The sequence below is a fragment of the Oryctolagus cuniculus genome, chromosome 13, assembly GCF_051225735.1.
Source record: "Oryctolagus cuniculus isolate XC-2025 breed Fujian yellow rabbit chromosome 13, ASM5122573v1, whole genome shotgun sequence".
In the NCBI taxonomy this organism is placed as follows: Eukaryota; Metazoa; Chordata; class Mammalia; order Lagomorpha; family Leporidae; genus Oryctolagus; species Oryctolagus cuniculus.
Genome location: NC_142879.1, coordinates 38,441,676 through 38,460,812, shown reverse-complemented (window position 1 = coordinate 38,460,812; position 19,137 = coordinate 38,441,676). Strand labels below are relative to the sequence as shown.

General features: G+C 43.3%; 1 protein-coding gene across 15 annotated transcripts in view; it reads left to right on the top strand.

The window, feature by feature from the left end:
- Positions 1 to 19,137, top strand: part of NVL (nuclear VCP like) — a 109,951-nt gene that overhangs the window by 9,368 nt on the left and 81,446 nt on the right. For 8 of the 15 annotated variants that reach the window (XR_016218883.1, XR_011381469.2, XR_016218882.1 and 5 more), the window contains exons 5-10: positions 6,594 to 6,651; positions 9,470 to 9,742; positions 11,483 to 11,615; positions 11,833 to 11,909; positions 13,452 to 13,586; positions 15,558 to 15,659. Coding sequence is in view for 9 of the 15 variants with exons in the window: in XM_051820594.3 (XP_051676554.1) it covers positions 6,594 to 6,651; positions 9,470 to 9,742; positions 11,483 to 11,615; positions 11,833 to 11,909; positions 13,452 to 13,586; positions 15,558 to 15,659 (778 nt within the window). In the remaining 6 variants the exon portion in view is untranslated. Of the gene's footprint in view, positions 1 to 59; positions 144 to 5,743; positions 6,652 to 9,469; positions 9,743 to 11,482; positions 11,616 to 11,832; positions 11,910 to 13,451; positions 13,587 to 15,557; positions 15,660 to 19,137 lie in introns of all 15 variants that reach the window. The other 7 variants (XR_016218885.1, XR_016218884.1, XM_070055378.2 and 4 more) reach the window with 3 other exon arrangements.

Below are 19,137 nucleotides of genomic sequence, written 5' to 3'. Positions count from 1 at the left end.
CTTGTACCTAGTCACTTTACATTCCTACTCATAACCCTCTCTGGGCTCTTGCTTGTCAGCAGGACCTGGCGTAGTACTTCCTGACCTTCTTACTTCTCCAGATCTTTCCTTCAGCCATATTCAATGCCTACTGTTTCCCAGAGGTAAAATTCTTTCTTCCATGAGTGGTTTTCTGTTGCTAGAGTGTTCATTTTCCTTTCATAAACTCCCACTCAGCTTTCAAGGGCCAGTTGAAATGCTAATTGCCTTTGTTAGGCCTTCTTAGACCCTTTTTTTTTTTTTTCTTAGTTCCAGTTCCAAGTCTTAGACATTTATTTAATCCTTTTTTTTTTTTTTTTTTTTTTGACAGGCAGAGTGGACAGTGAGAGAGAGAGACAGAGAGAAAGGTCTTCCTTTGCCGTTGGTTCACCCTCCAATGGCCGCCGCTGCAGCCGGCGCACCGCGCTGATCCGATGGCAGGAGCCAGGAGCCAGGTGCTTTTCCTGGTCTCCCATGGGGTGCAGGGCCCAAGCACCTGGGCCATCCTCCACTGCACTCCCTGGCCATAGCAGAGAGCTGGCCTGGAAGAGGGGCAACTGGGACAGAATCCGGCGCCCCGACCGGGACTAGAACCCGGTGTGCCGGCGCCGCAAGGTGGAGGATTAGCCTATTGAGCCACGGCGCCGGCCTATTTAATCCTTAAGATATGGCATTGAAATTATTTGCTTGTTTGTATTACCAACAGAATTGTCTCATTATCTTTTTCTCTGCCCTAATATAACACCAGATATGTGAAAAGGTACAAATTAGTTTTGTTTTCTAAGGAATAGTACTGGGATGGGCCTAGCAGTGCTCTTAGTTAAGCTGCTGCTTGGGATGCCACATCCCATATCAAAGTGCCTTCTCCAGTCCTGGCCAGGTTGTTTCAATCCAGCTTCCTGGAAATGCTCTTCGGAGGTAGTAGCTCAGGTAGTTGGGCCCCTACCACCCATGTGGAGGACCTGATGGCATTCCTAGCCCCTGGATTAAGCCTAGCGCAGGCCTGGCTATTATGGTCATTTGGGGGAGTAAACAGTATATAATTTGTTCAGTTTTAACATATGTATCTCCTTATTCAACTCACCAAAGACAAGATGCTCAACATTTCCAATAACCCCAGAAGTTTTCCTGTACCCTTTGTAATGCATTTCTTTCCCCCACCGCATTTCCAAGCAGCCTCTGGTTTGTTTTCTGTTGCTGTTTGTTTGAGTTTTATATAAATGGAGTCATGTAGTATATACTTTTAAAATCTGGATGCATTATGGTTTTGAGATTTGTATGTACTAGTAGTCCAGTGCATTTTATTGGTGAGTCTGATGGCCAAGCCACAATATTTTAGCCATTTATGGCAGAGAGACAAAAAGTTTTGTTCTACTACAAATAAAGGTGCTGTGAACATTTGTGTCTGGGTTTTTGTTTTTGTTCTTGTTTTTTGAAAAGATTTATTTATTTATTTATTTGAAAATCAGAGCCAGAGAGAGAAAGGGGGAGATGCTGAGAGAGAAAGAGATCTTCCACCCGCTGGTTTGCTCCCCAAGTGGCAGCAGTGGACAAGGCTGGGCCAGGCTTAAGCCAGGAGTCAGGAGCTTCTTCCCAGTCTTTCATGTGGGTACAGGTGCCCAAGCACTTGGGCCATCCTTCACTGCTTTCCCAGGCACATTAGCAGGGAGCTGGATCAAAAGTAAAGCAGTGGAGATGCAAACCATATGGGATGCTGGCATCTCTGGCAGTGGCTTTACCTACCATGCCATAATGCTGAGTCTCCCAGGTTTTCGTTTATATAGTGTTTTCATTTCTGTTGGTAAATACTTAGAAATGAAATATACTTGGATCAAATGTTAGATGCATATTTAACTTTAGAAGAAATTGCCAAAAAAGTTAATTTGCCCACATTGCCTAAGTGTACTGTTTTGCTTTCATGCTAGCAATTGTGAGAATCCCACTTGGTCCACTTTTTGCCATATTTTCTTTTTTTTTTTTTTTTAAAGATTTATTTGTTTATTTGAAAGTCAAATTACATAGAGAGAGAAGGAGAAGCAGAGAAGAGAGAGAGAGGTCTTCCATCCTCTGGTTTATTCCCCACTTGGGCGCAACAGCCGGAGCTGCGGTCATCTGAAGCCAGGAGCTTCTTCCGGGTCTCCCACATGGGTATAGGGGCCCAAGGGCTTGGAGCATCTTCTACTTTCCCAGGCCACAGCAGAGAGCTGGTTTGGAAGTGGAGCAGGGACTTGAACCGGCGCCTATATGGGATGCCAGCACTGCAGTCAACGGCTTTACCCACTATGCCACAGAACCAGCCTCCCCCATATTTTTTTTAAAAAAGATTTATTTATTTATTTGAAAGTCAGAGTTAACACAGAGAGAGCGGAGGCAGAGAGAGAGAGGTCTTCTATCCGATGGGTCACTCCCCAGATGGCCGCAGGGGCTGGAGCTGCGCTGATCCACAGCCAGGAGCCTCCTTCAGGTCTCCCACGCGGTTGCAGGGGCCCAATGACTTGGGCCATTTCTTCTGCTTTCCCAGGCTATAGCAGAGAGCTGGGTGGGAAAAGGAGCATCAGGGACTAGAACCTGCGCCCATATGGGATGCCAGCGCTTCAGGCCAGGGCATTAACCCACTGTGCCACAGCGCTGGCCCTGCCGTATTTTCTTTTTTCTTTTTCTTTTTCTCTTTCTTTCTTTCTTTCTTTCTTTCTTTCTTTTTTTTTTTTTTTTTTTTTTTACAGGCAGAGTAGACAGTGAGAGAGAGAGAGAGAGAGAGAAAGGTCTTCCTTTTGCCGTTGGTTCACCCTCCAATGGCTGCCGCGGCCGGCATGCTGCAGCCAGCGCACCGTGCTGATCTGAAGGCAGGAGCCAGGTGCTTTTCCTGGTCTCCCATGGGGTGCAGGGCCCAAGCACTTGGGCCATTCTCCACTGCACTCCCGGGCCACAGCAGAGAGCTGGCCTGGAAGAGGGGCAACCGGGACAGAATCTGGCATCCCAACCGGGACTAGAACCCGGTGTGCCGGCGCCGCAAGGCGGAGGATTAGCCTAGTGAGCCGCGGCGCCGGCTGCCATATTTTCTTTAATTTTACACTCTCACTGTAACTAGGATGCTTGCTGCAGCCTGTTTTTTTGTTTGTTTGTTTGTTTTTTTAAATTAATTCATTTGAAAGGCATAGTTATAGAGAGGCAGAGGCAGACAGAGAAAGAGAGGTCTTCTGTCTGCTGGTTTACTCCCCAAATGGCTGCAGTGGCCAGAGCTGGGCCTATCCAAAGCCAGGAGCCAGGAGCTTCTTCCCGGTCTCCCACATGGGTGCCGGGGCCCAAGGACTTGGGTGATCTTCTGCTGTTTTCCCAGTGCTCTGTGTCAGATTGAGGAATGTTCCTAATAGTCCTAGGTACTTGAGAGTTTTTATCGTAAACAATTATTACTTAAATGCTTTTCTGCATCTGTTGAAAATCTTTCTCTCACTTTTCCTCATTAATCTGTTAATTTGGTGAATTATAGTGATTTTCAGTGTTAAGGCAGTGTTGCATTCCTGTGATGCACCCTACTTGATCCTGATGTATTATCCTTTTTATTTATTGTTGGATTCAGTTTGTTATCATGGTACAGTGAAATAGGCTACTCCAAATATATTTCTTTGACACATTTACAGTTGCCTTTTTAGAGAAACTGCAGACCTCAGCAGACACAGGATTACTTGTAAAACCCTGTCCTTTTGTAAAGCAAATTTGTTAGTATTAAATTTAATTATAATTTTATAGATTTACATTTAATTAATTTAAATATTATAAATTTATATTGGTATTAATTTATAGTAACAATATTAGTAAGTAGTGAATGCAGTCACAGGCTTTTCTATCTCATACCCCCCTTTCTGCCTAGGAAAAACCTTTTTAAATGGAAAAAGATATGGGGGCTCTGATTCCAGAATGTGAGATATATATGTCCACAGGTGGCTGTTTCCTGGGGGGTGGGGGTGGGATGGGGGAGATATGCCCAGAGGTGACTGTGTTTCCTGGCAGGCCGATGTGCATAACGAGACAACCCTTGCTCACTGTGAACTTCCTCCCCTCTGGCCTTCCATAGCCTTTGCCAGTTCACTGCCTCCCAGAATCCCATGCCCTTATCTTTCTGTTTAGCTCTAAGTCTGTAAGGTGCAGACACCTTCCACCTTTGAGTCTCATACTGAATGTGTGTGGATCCTATATGGAATTCATATTAGCTTGGAGTCTTCTTTTTATGAAGAATTTTGGTAAATTTTACTTTTGCTAGATCATGAAAAAGTAGAATTGAAATAAATTTATTATCGCAAAATATTTTTTTGAAATATATGCATAGTTTTTCATAAATATTTTCCATGAAGTTTTCAAGAGCTCTGCTATATGCCTTCTCTGTATATAATTTTCTTCTTATGTCAGTTTTGGTAAATTGTAATCTTAAGGAAATTTGTCCATTCATCTAAGGTGTGGGATTTGCCAGCATTACCCATTTACAATATTCTCTTGTTCTCTTCTTATCTCTGTAGGATCTGTGGTGATAGCTAGCTTCTTTATGTTCTTTATATCTGAATGTTTTTCATTAGAATTTACCATTTTTAATTTCTTAACTGGTTGCCTAGTCATGGAAATCTGATTATTTCTATCTAGTTTTCAGTATTGGATAATAAATAACCTTTTAGTTTACATAGTTTTGTACACATCTCATGTTTTATGTTAAATTCCTGATATAGAATTGGAGGTCAAAGAGAATCATTTTTTATTTATTTATTTTTTTTAAGATCCTTCTCTCTATGTGTAACTTTACCTTTCAAATAAATAAATAAACAAATCTTTTTTTTAGCACAAGCAGAGGGCCGGCGCCGCGGCTCACTAGGCTAATCCTCCGCCTTGCGGCGCCGGCACACCAGGTTCTAGTCCCAGTCGGGGCGCCGGATTCTGTCCCGGTTGCCCCTCTTCCAGGCCAGCTCTCTGCTGTGGCCCGGGAGTGCAGTGGAGGATGGCCCAAGTGCTTGGGCCCTGCACCCCATGGGAGACCAGGATAAGTACCTGGCTCTTGCCATCGGATCAGCGCGGTGCGCCGGCCACAGCGCGCCGGCCACGGTGGCCATTGGAGGGTGAACCAACGGCAAAGGAAGACCTTTCTCTCCCTCCCTCTCTCTCTCTCTCTCTCTCTCTCACTGTCCACTCTGCCTGTCAAAAAAAAAAAAAAAAAAAAGACAAGCAGAGGTAGAGAAAGGGGTCTTCCATCCATTGGTTCATTCCCCAAATGGCTGCAAGGGCTGGAGCTGGGCTTATCTGAAGCCAGGAGCTTCTTCTGGGCCTCCCACATGAGTACAGGGGCCCAAGGACTTGGGCCATCCTCCACTGCTTTCTCAGGCCATAGCAGAGAGCTGGATCTGAAGTGGAGCATCCCATATGGGATGCTGGTGCTGCAGGCCACAGCTTTACCCGCTATGCCACAGTATTGGCCCCAAAAGTTCTTTTTTTATTTAAATATTTTCTAACAAGTCATACTAGCAGAGTCTCCTGGTTACTAAGATTTCTTAGACACTCCCTTTCGTTTATAATGAGCTTGGGCCACATTCTCAGCTTGTAGTTAATGGAATTTATGCTCTTTTGGACATGTTATCAGAAAATTTCTTTGCTCCTTCATTCCTCTTCATTAGGCTTGGAGAAGTTACATTTGATAACATGACTTGGTCACGTTGAGTTTCTAAATTTGTTCCTTTTTATTTGACAGGCAGAGTTAGACAGTGAGAGAGAAAGGTCTTCCTTCCGTTGGTTCACCCCCCAAGTGGCTGCTACGGCCAGCGCTGCAGCAATCCGAAGCCAGGAGCCAGGTGCTTCTCCTGGTCACCCATGCGGGTGCAGGGCCCAAGGACCTGAGCTATCCTCCACTGCCTTCCCGGGCCACAGCAGAGAGATAGGCTGGAAGAGGAGCAACTAGGACAGAATCCGGTGTCCCAACCGGGACTAGAACCCAGAGTACCAGCGCCACAGGCAGAAGATTAGCCTAGTGAGCCGCGGCGTGGGCCATAAATTTGTTCCTTAAAGTGCTTAATTATAGCTAGCTGAAATATTTCCTCTACCTGAGTCTGGGTGTGATGGAAATTTGTATTTTACTATTATGTATTACTAGGACAAAGGTAGGCATAATTTATTAAGCTTTTACTATGTTGTAGGAGTTTTGTAAATATTCATTTAATCCTTTAGTAACTCTTTAAGATAGACATTATTTATTATGTCCATTTTATAGAAAAGAAAGCTGACACCCAGAGATATAAAATATGAGGTTTTCAGAACATTCATGAAAAGTGGTTATTGTGAAAAAGTTGTGCATAGATTTTTAAAAAACATTTTTTGCACCAGAGTAAACTTTATCTTTATTTCCATTTTTCCATGGACTTTTTGAAGTTCCCTCATGGACACCGATAACTGGTTAAGCTGGTTTTGAAGTCTCATTTCTCTGATTTTGAACTTGGAATCTTTACTCCCATAATATTTTACCTTGGTATATTTACTTGTTTGGAGTAATTTTTTTAGGATGTGAGAGTAAAACCTTTCAAACATTTTTCCCTCTTTTTGCTGAGGTATACTGAAAGCTATTCAGATGATGATTCAGATATGGAAGATTACACAGATTTACAGGTAAGCAGCATTTAATGGGCCAGCCTCTATTTATTTATTTTTAATCATTATGATCCCTCTTTAGAAAAAAAGTCAATATGGAATAGAATGAGAAATGCTGGGCATCTTACAAATGAGGACTTGTTGTGTACAGTGTTGATGTTGGATTAGTTATCCTTTTAGTATTTGTGTTGGTGTCAGTTATACAAGAAAAATGGGAAGAAGAAAAAACCAGAAAGTAGGGCAGACAGGAGTGGTAAGGGGAATTAATAGTAAAAATATAGACAAGGATATATGAGAGAGGTTTCCCAAAAGCTGATGAAAAATATGTGTCATGAAAGAACTGTGCAGTGATTTAAAAAGCTTATTCATTTGAAAGACAGAATGAGCAAGATCTTCCTTCTGTCTGCTGGTTCCCCCCCAGAGATCCTCAACAGGAGCCAGGAGCCAGAAACTCAGTCCTGATTGTTCGTGTCAGTGGAAGGAACTTGAACCATCATCTTTGTTTCCCGGTGTATTTCAGGGAGCTCGATCTGAAGTGGAGTAGTGGGAACTTGAATTGGCACTCCAATATCAATACCAATAAGGGATGCCAACATCCCAAGAAGTGGCTTAACTCACTGTTTCACAATACCTACCCCCAGTTTTTTTGTGCAAAAATAAGCTTTTCTTTTAATTCCGTTCTCCACAAACTTTTTGAAGTTTGCTTCAAACTTCAAATGCTGGCATTCCTGAGGCATAATTAGAAGGGAGTATGGGGTCATATGCTGTATTATTTAGTGTGCTCTATTTTTTCCCTTGATAAATCAGTTTTGCTTTTATTGATATGTTGACAATGATACTATTATCTTTTTTTTTAAACATTTATTTATTTATTTGAAATTCAGGTTACACAGATAGAGAAGGAGAGGCAGAGAGAGAGAGAGGTCTTCCATCCAATGGTTCACTCCCCAGTTGGCCGCAACTGCTGGAGCTTCACTGATCTGGAGCCAGGAGCCAGGAGCAAAGAGCTTCTTCCAGGTCTCCATGTGGAGCAGCTGTGGCTCAAACTGGCAACCATATGGGATGCTGGCACTGCAGGTGGCGACTTTACCTGTTACACCACAGTGCCAGCCCAATACTGTTACCTTTTTTTTTTTTTTAAGATTTTATTTGTTTATTTGAGAGGTAGAGTTATAGACAGTGAGAGGGAGAGAGAGAGAGAAAGGTCTTCCCTCCGTTAGTTCACTCCCCATATGGCCGCAAAGGCTGGAGCTACGCGATCCAAAGCCAGGAGCCAGGTGCTTCTTCTGGGTCTCCCACATGGGTGCAGGGGCCCGAGGACTTGGGCCATCTTCTACTACTTTCCCAGGCCACAGCAGAGAGCTGGTTTGGAAGTGGAGCAGGACTTGAACTGGTGCCTATAAGGGATGCCAGCACTGTAGGCAGCGGCTTTACCCACTATGCCACAGCGCCGGCCCTGTCATATTTTCTTTAATTTTACACTCTCACTGTAATTAAGATGCTTGCTGCAGCCTGTTTTTTTTTTTTTTTTTTTTTTAAGATTTATTTTATTTATTTGAAAGAGTTACAAAGAGAGGTAGAGACAGAGAGAGGTCTTCCATCCGCTGGTTCACTCCCCAATTGGCCACAATGTCCGGAGCTTTGCCGATCCGAAGCCAGGAGCCAGGAGCTTCCTCCGGGTCTCCCACGTGGTGCAGGGGCCCAAGGACTTGGGCCATCTTCTGCTTTCCCAGGCCATAGCAGAGAGCTGAATTGGAAGAGGAGCAACTGGGACTCGAACCAATGGGATGCCGGTGCTTCAGGCCAGGGCGTTAACCTGCTGAGCCACAGTGCCGGCCCCCTATTTTTTTTTTTTTTTAATTAATTTATTTGAAAGGCATAGTTACAGAGACGCAGAGGCAGAGAGAGAGAAAGAGAGGTCTTCTGTCTGTTGGTTTACTCTCCAAATGGCCATAGTGGCCGAAGCTGGGCCGATCCAAAGCCAGGAGCCAGGTGCTTCTTCCTGGTCTCCCACGTGGTTGCAAGGGCCCAAGCACTGGCCATCTTCTACCGCTTACCCAGGCCACAGCAGAGAGCTGGATTGGAAGAGGAGCAGCCGGGACTAGAACCGTCACCCATATGGGATACTGGTGGAGAATGAACCAACTGCACTATGGTGCCGGCCCCCTTTGAATTATGGAGTAATAGTGACTCACTACCAGATTTTTTTTTTAAGATTTACTTATTTATTTCAAAGGCAGACTTACAGAGGGGCAGATGCAGAGAGAGAGAGAGAGAGAGAGAGAGAGAGAGAGTCTTCCATCTGCTGGTTCACTCACTAGATGGCAACACTGCCAGAGCTGGGCTGATCAGAAGCCAGGAGCTTTCTCCATGTCTCCATGTGGGTGCAGGAGCCAAACACTTGGGCCATCTTTTGCTGCATTCTCAGGCCAATAGCAGAGAGCTGGATTGGAAGTGGAGCAGCTGGGACTGGAACCAGTGTACATATGAGATGCTGGCAATGCAGGTAGCGGCTTTACTGCTACACCACGGCGCCAACCCCTACCAGATCATTTTTAAGCTTTCTTCTGTTATATTTTTAAAAAGTGACTATGCTCATTTGATTTTATTTAATCACCAACTATGAATTGGCCCGCTCTTTAACTTGGAGTCATTGTAACGAGTACCATCTTTTTGAATACTTGGATGTGGATCATCTTATTGTGGGCATCTTTTCTGATTGTTTCTTTTTGAATAAGAGAAATTGTTGGAAGCAAAATGTAGGCAACATAATGGTATAGGTGTTGCAGCTCTCATGACTGCCTATTGAATCGTGTTCCAATCATGTTTCTGCCAGTCAGCAAATCACATGAACAGTTCCCTGCTCTCTTTGTATCGGAAAGGAAATCCTGATTCTGTTTCAAATGTTCTCGAGACGGAGCAAAGAGAAACCACTGCTTCAGCACCACGGATAACTTCCAAAACAGGCTCCATTCCTTTGAAGACCCCTGCCAGAGAGTCTGAGGGAGGACTGTTTATTGAAAAAACCCACGGTGGAAAGAAAGACCATTTTTTCTTGGACCTTTCAAATAAGAAAAGTAATCATAAGAAGCCATTATCTGAGATACAGGTATTTTTGTAGTGTAATTTTAGTAACCCTCTGTAGTTGGAGTACATTACAACCTTTTCATTAACTATCATATGAAACAGATACTTTGGAAAAGACAGTGGATCTTTGAAATGCAGTCACTCCCACCATCATTTTCATCCTAGTCTAAAAGCCTCTACACTTTCATTTCATTCTGTTGAAATAGCCTTCCTGTTGGAGTCTTTGTCCACTCCTTCCTCTAGTTTTCTCTTCACAGAGATCTCTTTTACAGGTTAAGTCAGGTCACTCTGTCTTTTTAAAACCCTCAGTGGCTTCATTCAGTTTCAGATCTGAAGATCTTGCAGTGGCCATTAAAGCCCTTTGTGATTGGATGTCCTATTGCCTCTTACATCCTACCTCCTACAGACCCCACCCCCACACCTCTTTGCTTCAGCCACAGTGGCCTCTTAATGTTTCTGATGCACAGCCAGCACTCTTTCCTTTGGGGCATTAGCACTTGGACTTTCAGTCTGGAATGCTTCTCCAGATTCCAGTGGCTTACTCTAAAACTTCCTCACATCTCTTTCCCTTTGTAATCTTTGCAGAGATTTCCTGACTTGGAAAATAGCACATTATTAGATAGTCTCTGTTTTCTTACCATTATTTTTTCAAGCACTTAGTGTGTAATTGTTTACTTGGGCTTTTTTTTTTTTTTTTTCAATTTGTCTCCCTCTGCTAAAACGTACGTTGTACATGAGCAAGGATTGTGCTTTTTATAAAAATATATTTTTGGTTAAAATATGTCTGATGCATAGTGGTCATCTGTTACTTTAACAAGCAATGCCTGATGAACTTCCTGAGGTACACTTACTAGAGAAGAAACAATTGGGGATATATTATAGAGAGCTGATCATTTTTAGGAAGAAATGAGAATTGCTGTTCAAACAGCAACGTGGGTTATTTTCAATTCAAGATAACACCTTGATGGTCCTACATACATGGATATGCTATGGAAATATCTATTGGGCTAAATAGTATAAACTATTAAATGAATTTCACGTGTTTCTTTTTTTTCCTTTCTTTTTAAGTTTGATGACTAGAATATATAAAATTATCTAACAGGAAATTACTTAGGTTGTATTTCTCCTGGACACTGCTGCCCTAATTAATTTCCGAGAACTAAACCCTCAGGTCTGGCAGAGCCTTTCCCCTTTCAAAATCAATGGGCCTTTCCACAAATGTTTGCTTGAGTCACCCATCTATGGAGAACATTTGTTACGATTGGCTAGAACTTGGCTGTTACGCTGATTTAATCTTATCTTTCAGCTCATGAATTATGACATATCAGATAAATACCACCTCTATGAAATATCAACTGTTTGGATTTAATGAGAAATAAATGCTGAGTGTTAATAACCTAGATTGATGGGCTAACAATTGGAGAGCACCAACCAGACAAAAAATCATTCATATACAAGGGAGGTTATGGTGGGCTATCCTGCTATTGCAAACGCAGTATTCCGGGAATGTGAGGAAGAGATTAAATGTAACCTGGAGATTTGGAAAAAGGAAGGTTCAAATGTTGGGAATCAAACCGAACTTCAAGGCTGTGGGGAAGAGGGTATCTCCTGCAGATAGCATTCTTGAGCAAAGGGGCTGGGAATAGATAACTAAAGTGAAAGTGTTCAGGCAGGAATGGATTTAAATTTTATAATGCCTATTTAAAAAATGTGTTGGCATTATAATTTAAGCTTAGCATATTTAAATTTATTTTCTTTTCAGGATTCAAAAGACTCTTCTCTTCTGGAGAGAGATAAAAAAAGGAAAGGCAGGCTAAAGAGCAAAGGAAGCAAAAAGAAGAAAAAATATCTTCAGGAAGTAGACAGAAAAATAGAAGCTGTCCTCCAAAAGAAAGGTGACATGCAGAGTGTTGGGTTGGCAGAGGCCTTGTTTGTTTTGGGTGGATCACTCTTTTGCAAGCTGTTTTGCTAGAAGAACTTTATTTGTACAGAAGTGTTTATTGGGAATTTTTTCTGTATCTAATGGATTTGTGCTTACTTAAGGATCATTAAATATAATTATGAGCTTTTATTGAATCATCCATTTCTTTTACCTCCTTTTTTGTTCACCAGCCAAATCTAGGAAACTGGAATTGCAGAACTCTACTGTGAAGTTTGAAGATGTTGGAGGCAATGATGCAACATTAAAAGTTTGTCCAGATTCAGAATTTTACCATTTTACCTCTAATATGTATATTGCTACTCAGCTATGCAAACAAAGCCTGCCTCTTCCTTCCTTCCTTCCTTCCTTCCTTCCTTCCTTCCTTCCCTCCCTCCCTCCCTCCCTCCCTCCCTCCCTCCCTCCTTCCTTCCTTCCTTCCTTCCTTCCTTCCTTCCTTCCTTCCTTTCTCAGGCAGAGTTAGACAGTGAGAGAGAGAGAGACAGAGAGAAAGGTCTTCCTTTTGCCGTTGGTTCACCCCCAAAGTGGCCGCTATGGCTTGTGTGTTGCGGCTGGCGCGATGCGCTGATCCAAAGCACTTGGGCCATCCTCCACTGCCCTCCCGGGCCACAGCAGAGAGCTGGATTGGAAGAGGAGCAACCAGGACTAGAACCTTGTGTGCCGGCGCCACAGGTGGAGGATTAGCCTAGTGAGCCGTGGCGCTGGCCAATGCCTATTTGAATTGAGTGTAGAAAAGGAGACTAGACGTGGGCCGGCGCCGCGGCTCACTAGGCTAATCCTCCGCCTAGCGGCGCCGGCACACTGGGTTCTAGTCCCAGTCGGGGCACCGGATTCTGTCCCGGTTGCCCCTCTTCCAGGCCAGCTCTCTGCTGTGGCCAGGGAGTGCAGTGGAGGATGGCCCAGGTGCTTGGGCCCTGCACCGCATGGGAGACCAGGAAAAGCACCTGGCTCCTGGCTCCTGCCATCGGATCAGCGCGGTGCGCCGGCCACGGCGGCCATTGGAGGGTGAACCAACGGCAAAAAGGAAGACCTTTCTCTCTGTCTCTCTCTCTCACTGTCCACTCTGCCTGTCAAAAAAATAAAAAAAAAAAAAAAAAAGAAAAGGAGACTAGAAACTAGTGAGGTGGGCATACTTGAGCCGTGCCCTGTAGGGTGTTTAATCACGTGAATTCATCACTTTATACCTGCTTTATAAGTAATATTGTTTTTTTTTTTTTAAGATTTATTTATTTATTTGAAAGTCAGATTTAGATAGAGAAAGGAAGAGACCATAATTTTCCATCTACTGTTCACTCCCCAGGGCTGGGCCAGGTTGAGGCCAGGCACTAGGAGCTTCTTCTCAGTCTCCCATGTGAGTGCAGGGGCCATCTTCTGCTGGAGCTGGAACAGAAGTGGAGCAGCTGGGTCTTGAACCAGTGCCCACATGGGATGCTGGTGTTGTGGGCAGTGGCTTCATCTGCTACACCACAGTGGGGGGCCCCAGTAACATTGTTTTTATAAAACTGTTAAAAATAGCTACTGTTTTTGTATCTACTCTATTCCAGTTACCTTGCTAATTACTTTGCATTGTATATAAGGTAGATATTATAATAGGTTAGAAAATGGAAGCTCACAAAGGTTATTGGGGAAGTCGCCCAGTAGATACCAGAGTCTAGGATTCAAATTCAGGTCCAGGTTTATAGTCTGTACTCTACTGTGTTTTGCTGCTCCAAAGAATAGCACATTTCATTCTGCTTTAGTTTGGTCTTAAGCTGTGAAGGATGTCTTAACACTTTCCTTTCTTCCCTACTAGGAAGTCTGCAAGATGCTCATACACATGCGGCACCCGGAGGTGTACCACCACCTGGGCGTCGTGCCCCCGCGTGGAGTGCTCCTTCATGGGCCGCCTGGCTGTGGGAAGACACTGCTGGCACATGCAATTGCAGGGGTGAGTCTTGGTGACAGGCTATGTTTGTTGTTACTATTTGTTTTTGCTTTTGCTTTTTTGGCAGTTTAAACCAGACCCGGCATCTCAGAAGGAGAATATTATCTTTGAGAAGACTTCTTTATTTGTTTCTTTCGTGCTATTTGTTAATTTTTTTTAAAGACTTTAAATTTATTTGAGAAGTAGAGTTACAGGCAGAGAGAGGGAAAGACAGAGAGAAAGGTCTAACATCTGCTGTTTCACTCCTCAAATGGCCGCAGAGCTGGCCTGATCCTAATTCAGGAGCCTAGAGCTTCTTTTGAGTCTCCCACATGGGTGCAGGGGCCCAAGGACTTCAGCCATCTTCTGCTTTCCCAGGTGATAGCAGGGAGCTGGATCAGACGAGGAGCAGCTGGGACTTGAACTGGCACCCATATGGGATGCCGGTGCTGCAAGCAGAGGCTTAGCCAACTCCATCACAGTGCTTGCCCCAAGTTTTGAATTATTTGTATATGTACAATTATTGTTTGTGTTATATATGTAAATTGGAAGTAATATATTTCTGTAAACAGCCCCTTTGTAAAAAGTCTGTTTTTTTTTTTTTTTTTAAGATTTATTTATTTATTTGAAAGAGTTATGCAGAGAGAGGAGAGAGAGAGAGAGAGAGAGAGAGAGAGAGAGAGGTCTTCCATCCGCTGGTTCACTCCCCAATTTCCGCAACGGCCGGAGCTGCGCCTATCCAAAGCCAGGAGCCAGGAGTTTCTTCGGGGTCTCTCATGTGGGTGCAGGGGCCCAAGCACTTGGGCCATCTTCTACTGCTTTCCCAGGCCATTGCAGAGAGGTGGATCAAAAGAGGAGCAGCCAGGACTAGAACCGGCGTCCATATGGGATGCTGATGCTTCATGCCAGGGTGTTAACCCGCTGTGCCTCAGTGCAAGCCCCAGAAGTCTGCATTTTAGTTACTTCTCTTTCCCTTAAAACCAGAGGTTCTTACAGCAATAAGTACTAAAACTCAGGATACTATTGTTCAGAAGGCAAAATTTATTCAAGATAGCCATCGTCATGTTCTTACACTTATTTTGTAAAATATCTTTTCTAAATAATAATAATTGATACCTACTTGGCAAAATAAGAAATTAACAATCTTATTTTAGCCCTGTCGTATTTTTCAGAAACTGTATTGGGTCTAAAATGCAAACTAAGTATAATTTCAGTTTGAAGAGTTATGTACTATCCCAGTTAGAAACAGATCAGTGTTCTGTGAAAGAAAATTATTTGTAAAGGGGAACTTGATTGGTTAGCCTCATTCTTGTTGCATAAATATGTTGTGTGATGGCTTCATGTTAGTCATAGCAATGTGAGTAGCACAATGCTAGTTTTAGTATGAGAGTGACATTAAACAGTTACACAAATAAATACATAGTGACAATTATAATAAGTAAAAGAAGTGCACAGTGCTGTGTAGTATGTTAGGATACCCAAGTTAGTGTTAGGGTCATACTGATAGGGAAGTGAAATTTCAAGATGGCTTGAAGAGTGGGGATTAGCCAGACTTCTTGCTATTTGTATTGATGCAACAGCAATAGTTTCTCTTCCTTTTCTTGAAGGATTTAAATAATTGGCTACCCTTGATTATAGGTAGAGAAATGCTTACAAGGTATGTATTAAAAAATGCTGCCTACCAGATGAGTGACAGAATTGTTTGGCTTGACCCCAAGTAGGGGATGACATACCTCTTGAGATTCAAGACTCCATTCTGCAGAGGTAACAATGAGATGGTGACATCTGTAAAGTAAGAACAGGCACAAAGTGTTCAGTTAATGTATTTTTCTAAAGTCATAGATGTTTTTAAGATAGTGTTTTTTTGGATGAACACAAAAGCATGAAATTTTTCTGCAAGTTGCTTATTCTAAAAATTTCATTTTGAGAAGACTGAATAAGGAAAAAGGAAAGTTAAAAATTGATTTGGACATTCTTTTCTGTATTTGTGCTCAGGAACTTAACTTGCCTATTCTGAAAGTGGCAGCCCCAGAGGTTGTGTCTGGCGTGTCTGGAGAGTCCGAGCAGAAGCTAAGGGAGCTGTTCACACAAGCCGTGGTGAGTCAGCCAGGAACAGGCGGGAGTCACGTGGTAGGAGCCTCTTTTAGAGGTGTCACCCCGTTTACTGGCCACTCTTTATAAACAGTAATTTGCTCCATATGATGCCTAAATACGTGAATTTATTTAATGATACAAACTGTTGGGTCAGTTATCTGTTTCATCTGAAATCAAACATAAATGTAATTGATGAGAAGTTCTTGGTTATCATATCCAGTGCATAGTTATTCTTTGATAATATATTATCCTTGTGATATTTTCAATCACTTTCACTTTCCTAAACTTAGGTTTGACCAAACAACTTGCAAGCAACCTGATAATTGTTCACATTTAGGATTATATTATAAAAACAACTGCAAAAATAATAGGATAAACTATTTGCATAATTAGAGCTGTGAAAAGAAAATTCTATTATCAGAAAAGATAGATTTGATTGTATTCTAATTAAAATTTTTAAAAAATTTTTGTTCATGTATTAGAGAGCTCCTTTCTGCTAGTTCACTCCCCAAGTGCCCACAGTGACTAAGACTGGGCCACACTGAACCAGGGAGTTGGAAACTCAATCTGGATCTCCCATATGGATGTAAAGAACTCAATTACATGAGCTATCACCTCTGCCTCCCAGGGTCTACAAAAACAGGACACTGGAATTGACTTTCAGAACTGGGACTTGAACCCAAATACTCTAATGTAGGATATAGCATCTTAACTTCTAGCCCAAGTACCTGCTCTTAATTGTAATTTGTGTTGTTTAAATTTGGTTGTTTGAGACAGGAATATGATGTTTCTATCCAATTAAAGTTTTATCTTTAGGTGCAGGAGAAGTGGTGCAGTATGTTAAGCCACTGCTTGGAGCACCCAAATCCCATAGTCGGAGTTTTAGTTTGAGTCCTGGATGCTTCACATTCCATCCAGCTTCCTGCTGGTACATACTGGGAAGCAGCATTAAATTATAAAAGCAGCTGTAAAAATAAAATTATAAGGGACCAGCACTGTGGCGTAGCAGGTTAAGCTACCATCTGCAGAGCTGGCATCCCATAAGCATGCTGGTTTGAGTACCAGCTGCTCCACTTCCACTCCAGCTCCCTGCTAATGTACGTGGGAAAGCAGTGGAAGATGGCCCAAGAGCTTGGGCCCCCTTATCCGCATGGGAGACCTGGAAGAATCTCCTGGCTCTTAGTTTCAAATGGGCCCAGTTCCAGCCATTGTAGCCATTTGGGGTGTGAACCAATGGATGGAAGATCTCTCTGTCTCTCCTTCTCTCTCTCTTACCTTTCAAATAAATAAATAAATCTTTAAAATAAAACAAAATGGGCCGGCACTGCGGCTAAATAGGCTAATCCTCCGCCTGCGGCGCTGGCACACCACAACGGGTTCTAGTCCCGGTTGGGGCACCAGATTCTGTCCCGCTTGCTCCTCTTCCAGTCCAGCTCTCTGCTGTGGCCCAGGAGTGCAGTGGAGGATGGCCCAGGTGCTTGGGCCCTGCACCCCCATGGGAGACCAGGATAGGCACCTGGCTCCTGGCTTCGGTTCAGCGTGGTGCGCCGGCTGCAGCAGCCATTGGGGGTGAACCAACGGAAAAGGAAGACCTTTTTCTCTCTCTCTCACTGTCCACTCTGGCTGTTAAAAAAAATAATAATAAAAAAAAGCTTTATCTTTAGCATAGTATAGTGATTAAATATGTGTACTTTGGGCCAGCATTGTAGCATAGCGGGTTAAGCCGCTGCGTGCAACATCAGTGTCCCATGCGGGGCAGGTTTGTGTTCCAGCTGTTCCACTTCTGATCCTGCTCCCAACTCATGTGCCTCGGAAGGCAGTGGAGGATGGCCCAAGTTTTTGCGCCCCTGCACCCACATGGGAGACCTGGAAGAAACTCTTGGCTCCGGGCTCCTGGTTTTAGCAGGGCCCAGGCCTGGTCATTATGGCCATTTGGGGAGTGATCCAGCTGATGGAAGACCCCTCTCTCTCTGTAACTGCCTTTGAAATAAATAAAATAATTTTTTTTTTTAAAAGAAGGTTACTTTGCAGTGAGAAAGATGGGTTCAGATCCTTGTGCTATCACTTATGACTTTGGAAAAGATATTTAAATACCCTAACCCTCAGTTTCCTTGTTAGTAAACCTGAGTAATAATACCCAAATCTCATGGGGTTGATGATAGTATTTAATTAAAAGATTCTTAGAAAATATTTAGTATGAGCAGGAACTTGAAGAAATTTGTGGGAAGAAGAATTAAAAGAAACTTTGGTGCAAAAATAATTTGAAGTCCATACATAAAGTATCTTTATAAAGTTTATGGAAAATGCCTAGTATGAAAAATATATGCATGAATTTTCTTTTTGCATGAAAATAAGCTTATCATTTAGAGTAAGTATTTAGCCTAGTGGTTAAGATGCCAGTGGGGCTGATGCCGTGGCTCATTAGGTTAATCCTCCACCTGCAGCACTGGCATCCCATATGGGCGCCAGGTTCTAGTGCCGGTTGCCCCTCTTCCAGTCCAGCTCTCTGCTGTGGCCTGAGAAGGCAGTGGAGGAAGGCCCAAGTGCTTGTCCTTGCACCCACATGGGAGACCAGGAAGAAGCACCTGGCTCCTGGCTTCGGATCGGTGCAGTGCCAGCCGTGGAGGCCATTTGAGGAGTGAACCAACAAAGGAAGACCTTTCTCTCTGTCTCTCCCTCTCACTGTAACTCTACCTGTCAAATAAGTAAAAAAAATCTTAAAAAAAAAAAAAAAAGATGCCAATACAGCTGACTACATTCCATATTGGAATACATGAGTTTGATACATGGCTTCTGCCTCTAGTTACAGCTTTCTTGTAATGCAGAGCTAGAAGTCAGTGGTAACGACTCAAATACTGGGTCCCTGCCACATATTTGGGAGACCTGGATTGAGTTCCTGGCTCTTGGTTGTAATCCGGCATAGTCCCAGCTTTTGTGGGCATTTTGGCAGTGACCTAGCATATAAAAGCTATCCCTGTCTCAGTCTGTCTGCCTTTTTCTCTGCCTCTTAAATAAATAAATAAAAATTTAAAACTAAACGCATGAACTTATTTAATTCCTTTTTCTGTAAACTTTTCGAAGTACCCTCATACAGTTCCTGGCACACAGCAAAACGCTATGTAAACTTGAGCAGACACGAATCATCACTGTGGTTAAAATTAAAACATGGTACGCCGGCGCCACGGCTCACTAGGCTAATCCTCTGCCTGCAGTGCCAGCACCCCGGGTTCTAGTCCCGGTTGGGGTGCCAGATTCTGTCCCAGTTGCTCCTCTTCCAGTCCAGCTTTCTGCTGTGGCCTGGGAAGGCAGTGGAGGATGGCCCAGGTCCTTGGGCCCTGCACCCTCATGGAAGACCAGGAGGAAGCACCTGGCTCCTTGCTTCAGATCGGCTCAGAGTGCCAGCCGTAGCGGCCATTTGGGGAGTGAACCAGTGGAAGGAAGACCTTTCTCTTTGTCTCTCTAACTGTCTAACTCTGCCTGT